Source organism: Hyla sarda, chromosome 4, assembly GCF_029499605.1.
Source record: "Hyla sarda isolate aHylSar1 chromosome 4, aHylSar1.hap1, whole genome shotgun sequence".
Lineage (NCBI taxonomy): Eukaryota > Metazoa > Chordata > Amphibia > Anura > Hylidae > Hyla > Hyla sarda.
Genome location: NC_079192.1, coordinates 119435076 through 119449900, shown reverse-complemented (window position 1 = coordinate 119449900; position 14825 = coordinate 119435076). Strand labels below are relative to the sequence as shown.

Sequence of the window (14825 nt, the reverse complement as noted above, 5' to 3'; positions counted from 1 at the left end):
TGCTGGCAGTGCTGGTGGAGTAGTAGTCCATCTCTCCTCTCTTTGGACTTGATGTCACCCCTATGCGTGTACAGGTTGGTCGAGGTTTTTGTACACAAACCATCTTCAGTGCAAGTGAATTTGGTTTTCAATACAGGCTAGATTTTAGGGCTTGTTTCTGATCTCTTCTGCCTCGGACTGTACATAACACATCATTGATGGCCGAGGCATGACCATCCAGCTACCTGATGGTTCCGGATTCCCCTCTGGCAGCAAATGAAATCAGTAGAGTGATAAATTTCAACCCTGCAATCCTTTTTCCATTGGGAGATAAGCCAATGATAAAGGTGCCTAGCAATGGCTTTTTCTCCTCTTTCAGATTGAGAGAGATAAGAGGATCAGCCAGTTCATCTGAAATCTCAAATCTGTGCCAAAAATGAACACAGCCTTTGTTACATTGCATCACAATTTGTATGTCATCTGGACAATGCAGTCTTTTGCATAGTAATTTGCTTTTAATCTTTACTGTATTTTTCTTAGGCCCATGTCAACCAAATCCTTGCCACAACAATGGGGAGTGCCAGGAACTGTCCCACACTCGCAGAGGAGATACTTTTGCCCAGTATACCTGCAAATGTCTTCCTGGCTACTTTGGAGAGAACTGTGAAAACAGTGAGTATGAAGACTTCTATTTGTAGTGCACCAATATCTTTGTAATTAAACTTGACTTTACAGCTGTATTTTATTGTTTGGTATAAATAACCTGTTTTCCCTAATAGCATATTTGCCTTATTGTAAGTTACTGTTATAGAGAGTATTAGAGAAATGACATAATGTTAAACTCTATTAAATGTGGGTAAATGATTTGGGCAAAGTAGTTTTCCAGCTGGAGGGGCATCCGGCTGACATGGCAACTGTACTTGTCCTTAATGATTTTGTATGGATCAAAACAAATAATAAAGCATAAGTAAAGAACAAAAACAAATGATAAAGCATAAGAAAAGAACACAGTGTTTCCTTTATACCAGATTTTTGTGTTACATGTGGTATAAAAGTATTTTTGGATTCAAGATCTAAACAGGCTGGGAAATAGAATCTGTAGCAATGCTCTGACTGTATGACTCATGACATAAAGCTTTCCGGAAATATAGCCAGTCTGGATTTATGAACCCTGTGTACCTTTTTTTTTTTTTTTTTTTTTGTGTGTGTGGCTTAAATTCTTTGCTCGGGTAGTGAAACCATGAGCAGACTCTATAATGCCCACCTGTATTTTTAGTTATTTTGAGCTGCATCTTTTTGCCTTTTCTAACGGTCTATTTGCACGTACACTATCCTGCGCATATTCAATGTGTTCAGTCATTTTGTTTACATTAAAATCGGCAGCATAAAATCCTGTGCATCAAATATGTGCAGGATACTGTTAAGTATAAATGCACCCTGAGGATACGTTCACACGTGCGTAGATTTTGCTGCCCATTTACTCCAATGGGTAGCAAAATTTGCAGAAGCAGATCTGCAGCAGAAAATATGCATGTGTGAACGTACCCTTAGGGGTTTCCCTTTTAGATGTGCCTGCTCGGAGCGGCAATGAGCCGCTACGAGCAGACATACTGTGATGTGCGAGTCGTCGCGCGCATGCGCAGTATACTCTCACATCCCGGCTGCTCTCAGCCTAGCTCAGAGAGCAGGGAGAGAGAGAACACGATGTGTGCGAGTACACCGCGCATGCGCGGCGACAAGCACATTTCAGCAGTGTCTGCTCGTAGCGGTGTATTGCCGCTCCGAGCAGGCACATCTAAAGGCAGCATGTAGCAGTCCTTCAGCTGCAGACCCGCAGCGTAAAACACGCTGTGGATTTGCTCGTCTGAATGTACCCTTAAGGTATGTGAACACGTACAGGAGCTGCTGCAAATTTTGTGCAACGGATTTTGCTACCCATTAACTTTAATGGGTAGCAATATCGGCTGAGGAAAATATGCAGCAGATCCTGTACGTGTGAACGTACCCAGTGTTTGGCATTTTGATCTTTGTTTATGGACATAACCAATCTTCCAGGAAAGAATGGTTGAGAAAAAGATCGCACGTCCTTCTCCTAGACTAAAATGTTCATGGCTACATTATCGAAACGATTGTTTACCAAAAGATAGTTTGTACAACCATTGATGAAACATCAACCTATTTACTACGATCTACTGTGTCTGGCCACCTTAACACGAAGACTAACCTGTGACTTTTTTTGTAGCACTACTTGAGTGACAGCTGCAGTCTACAGAATTGCATATGTCTTTAGACATCAGGCTGCTGCTGCCAGGTGCGAGGCTATGGCACCCACTTCGGCTTGCTGCCGCACAATCTGCAACATCTTTACAGGGCATCTTCATCCTGGTGCAGCTGCCCAGCACTGACTACCCCCGTGTGCTTTGGGGATCAAGCAGAGAAGCGCCCCTTCTTGTGACCAGCACCTGCTGCTCAGACAGGACTGCAGAGGTGCGGGGCTCCGTGTCAAGTGCAGAGACTCTGCTTTTTCTCCCCTGGACCAGTGCCATCTTTGAAAATGTGTCAGGTGGTTGCAGCAGCGCTGCAGCATGCACCATTACAGAAGCCCTAAGCAAATGTCAGATTCCACAAAGAAGATTGAACATGTTTTATCTTCCAGCAGAATCTAATTCCTTGTCTGAATTTCCACTACGGAACTTCCAAGATGTGAACTAATAAATGTCCCATTGAGGTCAAAGAGGTTGCTGCAAGCGGAATCCACTGAGAATGTCCAGCTGCAGTCTACAAGATTGCCTACAGCTCAGTGTATGGCTTTGGACTGCAGCTTGATGGTAAAATCAATTTGTAGTGCTACAAAAAGGTCCCATTATACCTCCGATGTAGTTGGCTGGCAGGATCCGTATAGTATATGATCAGCTAACTGGTGGTTCTCTGCTTTGGCTGATATTGGGTGGGGGGCAACTGGACAAAGCAAATGGGCAAAAGTTGAACATTTACTTTTATGTTAAACAACTTAATGTATAACAAGTTTCTATTCAGCTAAAGTGCTGTTATACGCCTATTACCATTTCTTGGAAGTGCTCCGCTATATGCGGAAACTCTGATTCAATGCACTTATGAACAATTAAAAATCATTTAAGAAAATGGGGGTGAAAAAGCCTCAATAATTGGAGAATAATGAATCTTTTAATAATTAGTTCTCATGATTTCATCAAATGGCCTAGTGTGTAGAGCGAATGGGGAGTAAATGAGGTGCAATTACCTGTGGCTCTGCAGGAGCTCTCTTTTATTAAGCAATGTTTAAAAATGCTTTTAGAATTGCGGATGTATTCATAAAATCATGATCCTTTTATGCAGAATTAGAGACAGGTGACTGTTCTGGGGGTGTTGACAGGTTCATATCTTTATAATTGCAAAGTTAATCTGAAAATCAGCGGTAATTGTTCAAATTGCACATGAAAAGTAGCAACGCTGACCACACACTGTTTTCTTAGTTTAAGTTTCCTCCCTTGTGAGAAACTCCAGAGGCTTTAGAGAAGGAATGTGCAGAGAAAAATCCCTCCTAACATAAACTATCTGAAGCTTTTCCTGGGGCCGGTAATGATGTGAAATGATTACAGTATGTGCCGAGGGCCACAAGAGGACAATCTGATTGAACTGAACGTATGACTCCAACAATCCGCTGGAGATTAGAGAACACAGTCCTGGAAAATCAACTTTTTTCCCCAAGACCTTCAAATTCGTTCCTGAAGTGGCGATTTGTATTTAGCATTTCACTGAGCCTGATTGTTTTACCTAAGGCAAATTGGGAGGCTGAGGGATTGTTACTTTTCACATAAAGCATTCCCAATTTGCTTTGCTTAAAAGGAAAACTCCACTTTGAGCATTTTTAAGGCATTTCCTAGTTTACAGCTATATAAAATATTTTACCATTATTGAACTTTATGGTCTGTAAATTCAGATAATCTGGCTTCATGGCTGATGGTCTGGCACTTAAAGGGGAACTCTGCCCCTAGACATTCTTATGCCCTTTCCAAGGATAGGAGATAAGGTGTCTGATCGCGGGGGTCCCGCCACTGGGGACCCCTGCGATTTTGGCTGCGACACCCCAGACATCCATTGCGAGCTTCGCTCCGTGCCAGATGACTGGCGATGCGAGGCAGAGGCTTGTGACGTCAAGTCTATGGGAGGGGGCGTGACAGCAGTGGTGGTTGACACGCCCATTCCATGCATCTCTATGGGAGAGCTGGAGGGGACATGTCGACCACCACTCCGTCACCACTGTGCAGACCCCTGCGATCACTTATCCCCTATCCGCAGTACTGGAGTTTCCCTTTTAAAATGGTACTCCAGTGGAAAACTTATTTATTTTTTTTTAAATCAACTGATGCCAGAAAGTTACACAGATTTGTAAATTAAATCCTTCCAGTACCTATCAGCTGCTGTATACTCCACAGGAAGTTCTTTCTCTTTGAATTTATTTTCTGACCACAGTGTTCTCTGCTGACACCTCTGTCCATGTCAGGAACTGACCAGAGTTGGAGCAAATCCCCATAGCAAACCGATCCTGCTCTGGACAGTTCCTGACATGGACAGAGGTGTCAGAAGAGATCAGATGTCTGTGGTCAGACAGAAAAGAAATTTTCAAAAAGAAAAGAACTTCCTCTGGAGTATACAGCAGCTGACAAGTACTGGAAGGATTACATTTTTTTTTTTTTTTTACAAATCTGTTTAACTTTCTGGCGCCAGTTTGATTTAAAAAAATAATATAAAAAAAAAAATATTTTTTTTTTTCTCCCACTGGAGTACCCCTTTAAGTAGCATTATGGAAGTATTGTCTGCTCAGTTACTATGTTCATGTTATGTAATTTTGGATAAGTTAATGTTTTCTTTTACAAATTATTCTTTACATTGTCATTCTAGGCGAGAATCATTGTTCTTCATATCCTTGTAAAAATGGAGGTGTCTGCCATAATCTTGTCAATGATTACAGCTGTAAATGCGTCTCGCCATATATTGGCAAAGCCTGTCAAATGCGTAAGTGATTTTTACTCCATAATTTGTTATCCACTATCTAAACCACATTTTATATTAGGCGACTCTTGATGATTTATTACTTAAGAATGACCTATAAAACACCAGTCTTAGTAAATTCTTTCGTAAGTGTGTTATAAAATTTCTATTACGCCTTGCTCAATATATTATACACACATATACACACTGGGCAATCTTGGTACTTTTGTGTTTATGTCTAATATAGTATTTTTCATTGAATTATGTAGGTTGTGCAAACGCATTAGGAATGGAGGGTGGAGCCATATCTGATGCCCAGATCACAGCTTCTTCCCTTTACCATGGTTTCCTCGGCCTACAGCGCTGGGGCCCTAATCTTGCCAGGTTGAACAATAAAGGATTAGTCAATGCATGGACTGCAAGTAGCTATGACAAACACCCTTGGATTCAGGTATAAGCTCATCTTATCATTAAAATTGGTTGGAAAATGTTATGTGCTTTTTCATTTAATTTTTTTTTTTACGGTATGGGTCTGTTCTATAGGCAGTGACTGGAGAGGTGGGAGCGAGCATGCATAGACAGTCATTGACTCTGGGGACCAGGAACCCCAGTTCTTGTAACGTTTTGAGGGTTGTTGTGGTTGATCTGATCCTTTTAATCTTGGCATAACCCCTTAAATAGGGTGAAGAGGAGAGGTGGTGCAGCAGTTGTGATTCTGCCTGAAAGAGCATAGCTTAGCTGCACTGACTATTACTTCTGTTGCCATCCACCACACCACATTCAGAGTTGTTATACTCTTTTACCCAGGGACAATAAACCCCTCAACGTATCTTTATCTTTCATTATCACAAAAGTGATAATGAAAAATACCACTGTTTTTGAAAAGTCCTCTGGTCTCTGTTATGGTGGCTATTGAGGATCTTGTGGCTGATGCACTATGTTATTTTGTTTTACTATTTATTCTACATGAACAAAGTAAGTGGACATAAAATCATGCTAAAACTATGTTGGTGGTTTACAGCAGTTTACTTCACTTGACTGTGTGTAGTCCCTGCCTGTTTGCTATCTTGTATAGAAGTAGGCAAACAAATAATAGAGCTATAGTGTAATATATCAAGTATAAATTAATACATATATGTATGTATTAAAGCTCCATATAGTAAAATAGCACTAATGTGTGAACTCCCAACAATAATACAAAAAACAAACGCACACTGGAGTCACTTACAAAAAAGAGTACAGTGGTCCCCCAACATACAATGGTAATCCGTTCCAAATGAACCATCGTTTGTTGAAACCATCATATGTTGAGGGATCCGTGCAATGTAAAGTATAGGAAGCTGTACTCGTCTGTCCCCGCCACTCCGGACCCATCACCACTGCTCTGGATGTCGCCCTCCATCGATGTCGCCGCGTCCCCTTGGTATCTCTGCTTCCCCGGGATCCTCGCTCTCCGTCGCCGTCATCACGTCACTACGCACTCACGCCGTTCCTATTGGATGACAGGACGGCGTGCGCGCGACGTGATGATGGAGGGGATCGGCAAGATGACGCTCCGGAGCCCCGAGGACAGGTAGGAGACCGTCACCGGAGCATACGGGGCACCGTAAACGGCTATCCGGCGGCAACTGAAGCAGTCAGCGCAGCCGGATAGCCGTTTATGCGATGGCCCCGACATACAAAAGCATCGTATGTTGATGCTGCCTTCAACATGCGATGGCCTGAGAGGCCATCGCATGTTGAAATTATCGTAGGTCGGGGGGGTCACTGTATCAATATTTTATTTAGTAATAACAAATATATAGAATAAGAAAAAGAGACAAAAGGGCGGCACCTTGTGCGTTACCCCAATAATGCAGAGGGAAGGGGGAGCTTTATAGAGAGTGGGTGCAGGCTCTATAGAATGGCCACTCACCTTGAGTGTATGAAAAATACGCATATCACCTTGTATAGGGGTATAAAAACTGGGTGGGGATCCTGTGCGCCCAAAGGTCCAGGAACAACTGGCCGGTGTCCTGAGGATAACTGGAATAAGAATGGAGTAAAAAGACCTTGCTGGCAGGCACTCATAGGTTCGTCAGAGGTATCACACTTGAGTCACGTAGATAAAGTATTGGTAACTTTATTGATGTACAGAAATGACTTACACACTACCCCTTCTTCAGATTAACAGAGTACATACACAACAGCATACATAAGGGGTTTATATAGGCATGTTCGTTAACAAACAAAATGGAGGACAGTGCAAAGGGAAACGGTCACACTGGAAGAAAACAGCATATTATGGTCAGTAACAGCATAAGACAGATAAGGATGCATCTGGAGTCAGTGGATAAGCAGAGCTCTGCATTTCTATGTCACTGCGGGGGGGTGGGACGACCACCAGGGATGGTTAACAGGTCTTAGTCGCCGCTGTCAACTTTGACAGCGGCTGTCCCTCCTACTATTAGCGGCGTCCCCTCCTACTGAAATCAACTGGGGGCTGCCGAGTAGCTGCCGAGAATCGGGAGCCTGCTCCATACACCCTAAGCGCCAGTGTGAGGTGCAGACTTGCGTCCCTCACAACGGCATAATAAAAATAAAGGTGAAGTCGGTCCGGCCCTGCTTGCGCAAAACAGTCTATGAAAAATTCACCTGTCCAAAACTACATGTCCTGGGCATGGGGCGATAGGATTTCCACATCCCTGTTTAAGTGGTTAAATAACCTTGCCAAGACCAACTATGCTGCATGATGTATTTCATATAACATTTATAGGCCCAAAGAAAACGCTTTGTCCCCGATCGGGGCCATACTGCCTAATGCCATGGTGTTTATACAGGAGACCCTGCCCTGACGCAGCCTCCTGTCACTTTAGTACCACACCTACTATGTGATTAATCCTTTCATTATAAGACTACTGCTTGGTTTTAATTAATTAAAAAGCATCATTCATAGCTTATATGGAGTGATGTTTAGCTGATTTTTGCTGATGAAATGTCCCTGTTTCTCTGTGTAAATGCTTATACTTACAAGTGTAACCAAAGTTGACAAGACTTTGCCTTCAAAAGCGTAAACCATGTGATTAAAAGCTTCTTTCTTCCCGGAAAATATTGTACTGAGCGTCTTCACAAGGACCGACCCTTCACATCACTATTCATGATTCAATGTTTGGCTTATGTGAAACTAAATCTTCTGATATGGTGGGCTCTCTTTTCTTGGTAAAGGCTGTTCTGTTAATCCGGTTATGTAAAAACACTTGCAGAAAAGGACCTCATGTACATGTAGCCCAAAAAGGGAGACTCAAATATCATTGGCACTTATGATGGTCAGACATCTACCGTTTACAGTACTAGTCTCTACAGAAAATCTGGTCCATCCTTCAGGCGGATCCATTATTTGACAGTGATCTCCGATTTCTCCATGTTTCTCAAGCGCGGTCCTCAAGTCCCCCTAACAGGTGATGTTTTCAGGACTTGGTCTTTCACAGATAATATAATTGTGGTTATGCCTGATTCACTGACCAGAATATCACCTGTAAAAGACTAAGGAAATCCTGAAAACATCACCTGTTGGGGGGGGGGTCTTGAGGACCACACTTGAGAAACACTGGCCTAAAGGATTAATTGGTCCATAGCTGATATAATGCAGGTATTTAGGTTCACTGCTGTGGAAGATGTAAACAATGACATTAGCTAACTCTCAACACTGATGCTAAAATTGAGACATTAGCCAGTATATCCTTATATGAAGAACATACCTGAGCCTGCACACCAACGCCAAGGTTTCTCAAGTGGCATGGGACCTAACGCTAACCTACCTGTGCGTCATAAGCAAAACCAGGGGCCAGTGGGCAATTACGGCAGCATTAGGCTAGGTTCAGGGCTGTGGAGTCAGAAGATAAATACTCCGACTCCGCAGTTTTTTGTACTTCAGACTCCGACTCCTCTGTATTAATATGCAAATGTATTTATAAACACAGTTGAATCCAAGAAGCTGTTCCACAAAGTTATTCTAAGCTCTTCTAGCAAAGAGAGTGGTTGGGCAGAAACTGCTGCCTTCTCATTTTTGTGTGCTGATCTGCTGCTGAAGGTGGGGCAGTGGGAGGATCCAGGAAGGGGCAATTATTATAAAACTTGATTTCCCTAGTAGAATCCCATAGTCATGTTTAAAGTTTAAGCTAACAATCGGAGTTTACAAGTTTTTATAGCCTTAGCTGAATGGCAGCCGTTTTTCCAATGGTTTACAGCTTCAGTCTTGAACTATTGACCCTCCATTCCCTTCACTTATACAAGTGTCTCTAGATCTGCAAAAAACATAGTTACTTAATCCCTTATCAGTGAGAGGCTAGGTTACCCATGGGTTCCCTGTAACAGTAGGACACGACACTATGGAAAGTATAAGTATTGTGTGCCATATAGTGAAGCACATGAAAAGCATGCTTCTTCACGGTCACTTAACGTGTTCGTTTTGCGGTTACGTGAGGCACTGCATGCATTTGTCTTTATTCTTACAGTAGAGAAGTCATTATTTATGACTTTTTGTGAATTGGGACATTTAAACTAGCTGTTTTTTAATTTTTTTTTTATTCCAATCTAAATTTAGTAGGAGTCGGTGCATGGTTTGCCGACTCAGACTCCAGGTACCCAAAATTTTGTTCGACCCGACTCCACAGCACTGGCTAGGTTTCCACTTAGTTTTTTTAAACACCTAAAAAAAAAAACTCCAGAAAAACTGCCACAGCTCTTTCCTGCATTTTGGCAATTTTTCTAGCACTTTTTTTTTTTTTTTTTTGTTTGGGGCGTTTTTCCTGGTGTGTGGAAACAGCCTTTGGCTGTCTGGGCATGCTGTGAGTTGTAGTTTAGCAACAGCTGGAGTCTCCCTATCTGGGATGACACTGCCAGAAGGGTCTGTTCACATTATACAAAATGTACAATGTGAACAGAGCCTCACAGAGCCATACTAGCCTGGCTCCCATCTGTAGCTGTGCCCCCTAATGATGTCATCACTAGGGGGAGGAGCTACACGGACCTGCCCGGGACTGGAGGGAAGTAAGCGGACTTCGTCTTCTGTATACACTGTAAATGCATACAATGGAGGATGCCTGCAGCAGACTACATTGGTTAGCCAATGTCATTGTTTACATCTACCACAGCAGTGCACCTAAATGCCTATTATTCTAAGTGTTACACCTCCACACCGTCTATCTGGTGTAGGATTCTATTGTGGCACTTGTAGTCCGCTGCAGGCATCATCCATTGTATGCATTTTTATGCTGGGGATCGCCCCTAACAGACTACAAGGGCAGGATCTTCTCCCCCTGTATAAATGCACAACTGCATTTGGGGTTGAGCACCTCCAGCCATTTGAGACCACGTTTTTTGTTGTTCAATAGCTAATATAGCAGACTAATACCTTCTGATTCTTGATCAAATACACGGATTTATGATAACTTTGGCTGTAGTGGTTGTCAGGCTTCCCCCTTTATGCGGAGAATAAAAATGTTCATTTGCCCTTTAATCGGTCGGTCCTACTGTCTAAAGGACTTTGTGAATTGTTGCACCAAAGGGTTAATCTATTTGTGTCAATACTGCTGCCCCTAGGACTGTAGTGAAAAATGATTAGGGAATTCCATTCCACTGCGAACGTGTCAATGATGTGAAACATGGACAGGCTACCCTGGTATCTAAACATGTCTATAAAGTACAGGCAGGGACCCTAGACATCTCTTTCTGTACTTGAGGTGACTCCTCATTCTCCCAGGAGAGGAGATCTTGTCAAGAGAGGGCTAATAAATGAGAACCTATGGATTTAAATCCTCAACATCTTTTTAAGGTTAAATTAAGTCCTTTCCTTTACCATGTATATCTAATATGTTATGCATTGGTCCTTTCCTATGGTCATTATTTTATTCTGCATTCTTATGTGTGTTAGTGTGACTGCGATTATCCTATCACAATCCCCATATTCAACACCGTTTATGTCCTTATTCCAATTCCATCAGCATGCAATGGTGTGAAATTTTTTTATCTGACCAACAGGGGTCCTAGAATGCCCACTTTATGGGCTGTGTCCTTAAGGCCAAAACGGGCTGCATCCTTAAGGGGTTAATGGTCATTTCTATCCATTCTCCACCTTCTAGAGGAATCCCCACACTGCAGTAGATCATGCAGTAGATTATGTGACCGGTCCGGGACGTCACGGAAATAGATCATGTGGGGGATCTCTCCTGGAAGTAATAGGATAAACTTTGACCAAGAGGCTAGACAAGCAGCCAGTCATCCCAAAGAAAGAGGGTCAGTCTACAGCAGTTGTCCCATCCAATAAACTCTTCTAGAGGGCAGGATCTTGGTGTGATAAGGAGAGTGCATGGTCTCTGTAATCATGGCCTTGCTACAGCTAATGGACCGCAGCACACCATAGGCCATCACTGCCAAGCAAGCTATTTTGCTTGTCATCAGCCCCCTATTGTCCCCTGATGATTGAGGGGCATGAAACGCGTAGTGATGTGACCCACGTAATCAGATGAGTAATTGCAGTAATCTCTCTGGTTACATGAATAGCACATGTTTATTCCTCATTCCATTTTATCAGTTGGTTTATGCTAATTCTCTATATATAGTCTAAATAATAATTGCTCTCTTGATTCATGCGTATCTCCTTATTTGATCTATGTTTACCCTGTCTCATCATCTCGACTTATTAGAACTGACTTGTGGTTATGTAACCATGTACTGTTTACCTAGTATATTGTGCTGAACTGTTATGTGCTAGGTGAATTGGTGAATATATCTACCTCCAGCACTATCATAACAGTTTAACCACACGTATGCCAGTCTCAGATACGAGAAATATCAGTGATTTTTAGGTCTGTTTTTCTCTTGACATAACTGTTTCAATACGGTACCAGTCACCTTGTGCTCTCATTATTCTCATAACGGAGCTGTAATAGCAATAGGTCGGGGTACTTTACCTTCTCCTATCCACATAGTTAGAAAGCTTTTTTTTTTTTTTTTGCCCTCACCACAACCCCTGCTCTCTCTGTCAACCAACCTGACCTGGAAGTTTAGAGCAGTGGGGACCAGGCACCATCAAAATGGCAGCCGTGGAGGAGAGCTGCAAGTAAGAGCATTTTTTTTAAAGCTCAGCCTGATCACACTAAAGTAAAGGAAAATTACTACAAAAGCAATTTAAGATATGCTTTTTACTTAGCTGTTTGCATATAAGCACCGAGCTGATCAATTCCAAAGCTTACAATTACTAGTGGATTGCTAGCAAGACATAATAAACCCTGAAGATTAAGGATCCCATAAACTGATTTTGTAGAATGGCCCGCTAGTTTTGCAACTCCCTCTGCTCTCTCTTTATTGACATACTAACTTAATACCCGGCGTTGCCCGGTTTTTCTTTCCTCATCCTTGTTGGGGAGGAAAATCAACAAAGGAGGAAGCTTTTGACTTCAAATCCCATCCCCATATATTGTTGTCCTATCCCGACCTCCTCCTATCTCGACTTCATATCCCGACCCGTAATATGTGCACCAGGTATTGAAATATCTCCAGCCGTACGGAAGTTATGTGGGAACATACATTTCCCATTGATTTGCATGGGACTTAATCCCCCGATCCTCACAAATGTGGGTAGTTAAGGGTTAAATTAACTATCCTATATTTTAAGTGGACATATAAGTAACATGCGAAATATCTCCAGCCGTTTGGAAGTTATGCAGTAACATATATTTTCCATAGACTTGTATGGGACTTTAAACATAAAGCCCGACCCTGGCAAATGGGGGTGAGTAAGGGTTAAATCACCTATCCTATGTTTGTTGTTGACATATAAGTAACATGTGTGCCAAGTTTCATGTTAATATCTTTAGCTGTTTGGACGTGATGCTGGAGCATACACATACATACACACACACACACACACACACACACACACACACACACACACACACACACACACGTTGAGTTTTATATATATATAGATAGATACAGCATGTACAAGCATGGGTGTTCTGAACTTGTTTATGTGAAAGTTGTTGGCCAAAGAACAGTGTCCATGGCTAACACATATGAGCGAGGGGAAAGCCACTGCTCTGTGCTGGTGACACATACTCAACATATTTCTTCTTATGACTTCTTACTCTTGTATTCCATCTTTCTACAGGTTAACCTATTAAGACAGATCCGAGTATCTGGGATCATTACTCAAGGTGCCAGTCGCATGGGCAAGGCAGAGTACCTGAAGGAGTTTAAGGTGGCATACAGTGTGGATGGGCATGAGTTCATTTTTTACAAAGTTGAAGGACAGAACAAAGACAAGGTGGGTATTTTCTATTGTGACTATTCAGATAAGGCTGGGTTCACATTATGTTTTCACTGTACGGGTGCCGGATCTGGTTGTGGGAGCGAAAACCGGGCGCTCCCTTATCCCGGCCCTTACCTTATTCATTTCAATTAGCCGGCCGGAGTCAAACGCTGACTCCGGTCGGCTCTTTTTTTTTTTTGCCCCGTATTCTGTTCTCTAGCCGGACCTAGAACCGCGGTATACCCCAGTTTTAGTTCCGGTCAGAAAACCGGATACGGGGCAAAGACCTGCCAACAGGAGTCAGCGTTTGACTCCGGCCGGCTAATTGAAATGCATTAGATACGGGCCGGGTCCAGCTGGCATATGGGAGCGCCCGGTTTTCGTTCCCTTTCCCCCCCCCCCCCCCCCCCTCTCCCAGCCGTATCCGGTACCCGTACAGTGAAAACGTAATGTGAACCCACCCTAACTAGGAGAACCATGAAAAAAATGTTGTATGCTAAAGTAAAGCTCTACGCTGGAAGCTTTTTTTAAGGAGGTGCCTTACTCTTCTTATTTAGGTGATAATAACCAGAATGGATTTCTGTGCTGCATGATGTCTGTTAGAGATGAGCGAACTTACAGTAAATTCGATTGGTCACGAACTTCTCGGCGCGGCAGTTGATGACTTATCCTGCGTAAATTATTTCAGCCTTCAGGTGCTCCGGTGGGCTGGAAAAGGTGGATACATTCCTAGGAAAGAGTCTCCTAGGACTGTATCCACCTTTTCCAGCCCACCACAGCACCTGAAAGCTGAACTCATTTACGCAGGATAAGTCATCAACTGCCGAGCCGAGAAGTTTGTGACTAATCGAATTTACTGTAAGTTCGCTCATCTCTAATGTCTGTATTCTAGTAATGTGGATGCACCTTCTTTGAGGTATAACCAGTTCCACTGCCATCCATACGGTAGGTTATTCGAGTAATAGATGCATATTGGCCATTTACTGAGTGCAGCTCCATAATGAAATGTTTACAGCAGGTTCAAAGTAGAACCTGCTGATTGTTTTGTCACCATACTGTGGCCTAGTGTTTCCCAACCAGGGTGTCTCTAGCTGTTGCAAAACTACAACTCCCAGCAGGCCCAGACAGCCTTTGGCTGTCTGGGCCTGCTGGGAGTTATAGTTTTGCAACAGGTGGAGGCACCCTGGTTGGGAAACACTGGTGTGGCCTATCTGTACAAGCACATAACCCTAAACCTTAATTGGGTGAGAAGTGATTATCAGAATGAGATTTAAGGAAAATAGATGTTAATGTAAACTGTATTTTGTGTTTTTCCTTTAGATTTTCCATGGAAACATAGACAATGATGGCAGAAAGGCCAATATACTGAGTCCTCCAGTCACAGCGCAGTACATCCGCATCTACCCTGTCACCTGTCACAGAGCCTGCACACTGCGTTTTGAGCTCTTTGGCTGCGAGATGAGTGGTAATTCTTTTGCTTTCATTTTGCAGAACTTTTTCATGTCGTCTTCTTGTCTAATCTCTACTAAAGTTAAGGAAAACTGCA

The 14825-nt window shown here is 42.8% G+C and overlaps 1 protein-coding gene across 2 annotated transcripts in view; it reads left to right on the top strand.

The window, feature by feature from the left end:
* Positions 1 to 14825, top strand: part of MFGE8 (milk fat globule EGF and factor V/VIII domain containing) — a 49092-nt gene that overhangs the window by 21897 nt on the left and 12370 nt on the right. For both annotated transcript variants that reach the window (XM_056571918.1, XM_056571917.1), the window contains exons 3-7: positions 520 to 651; positions 4900 to 5013; positions 5259 to 5440; positions 13139 to 13294; positions 14600 to 14744. In XM_056571918.1, coding sequence (XP_056427893.1) covers positions 520 to 651; positions 4900 to 5013; positions 5259 to 5440; positions 13139 to 13294; positions 14600 to 14744 — 729 coding nt within the window. The remainder of the gene's footprint in view (positions 1 to 519; positions 652 to 4899; positions 5014 to 5258; positions 5441 to 13138; positions 13295 to 14599; positions 14745 to 14825) is intronic.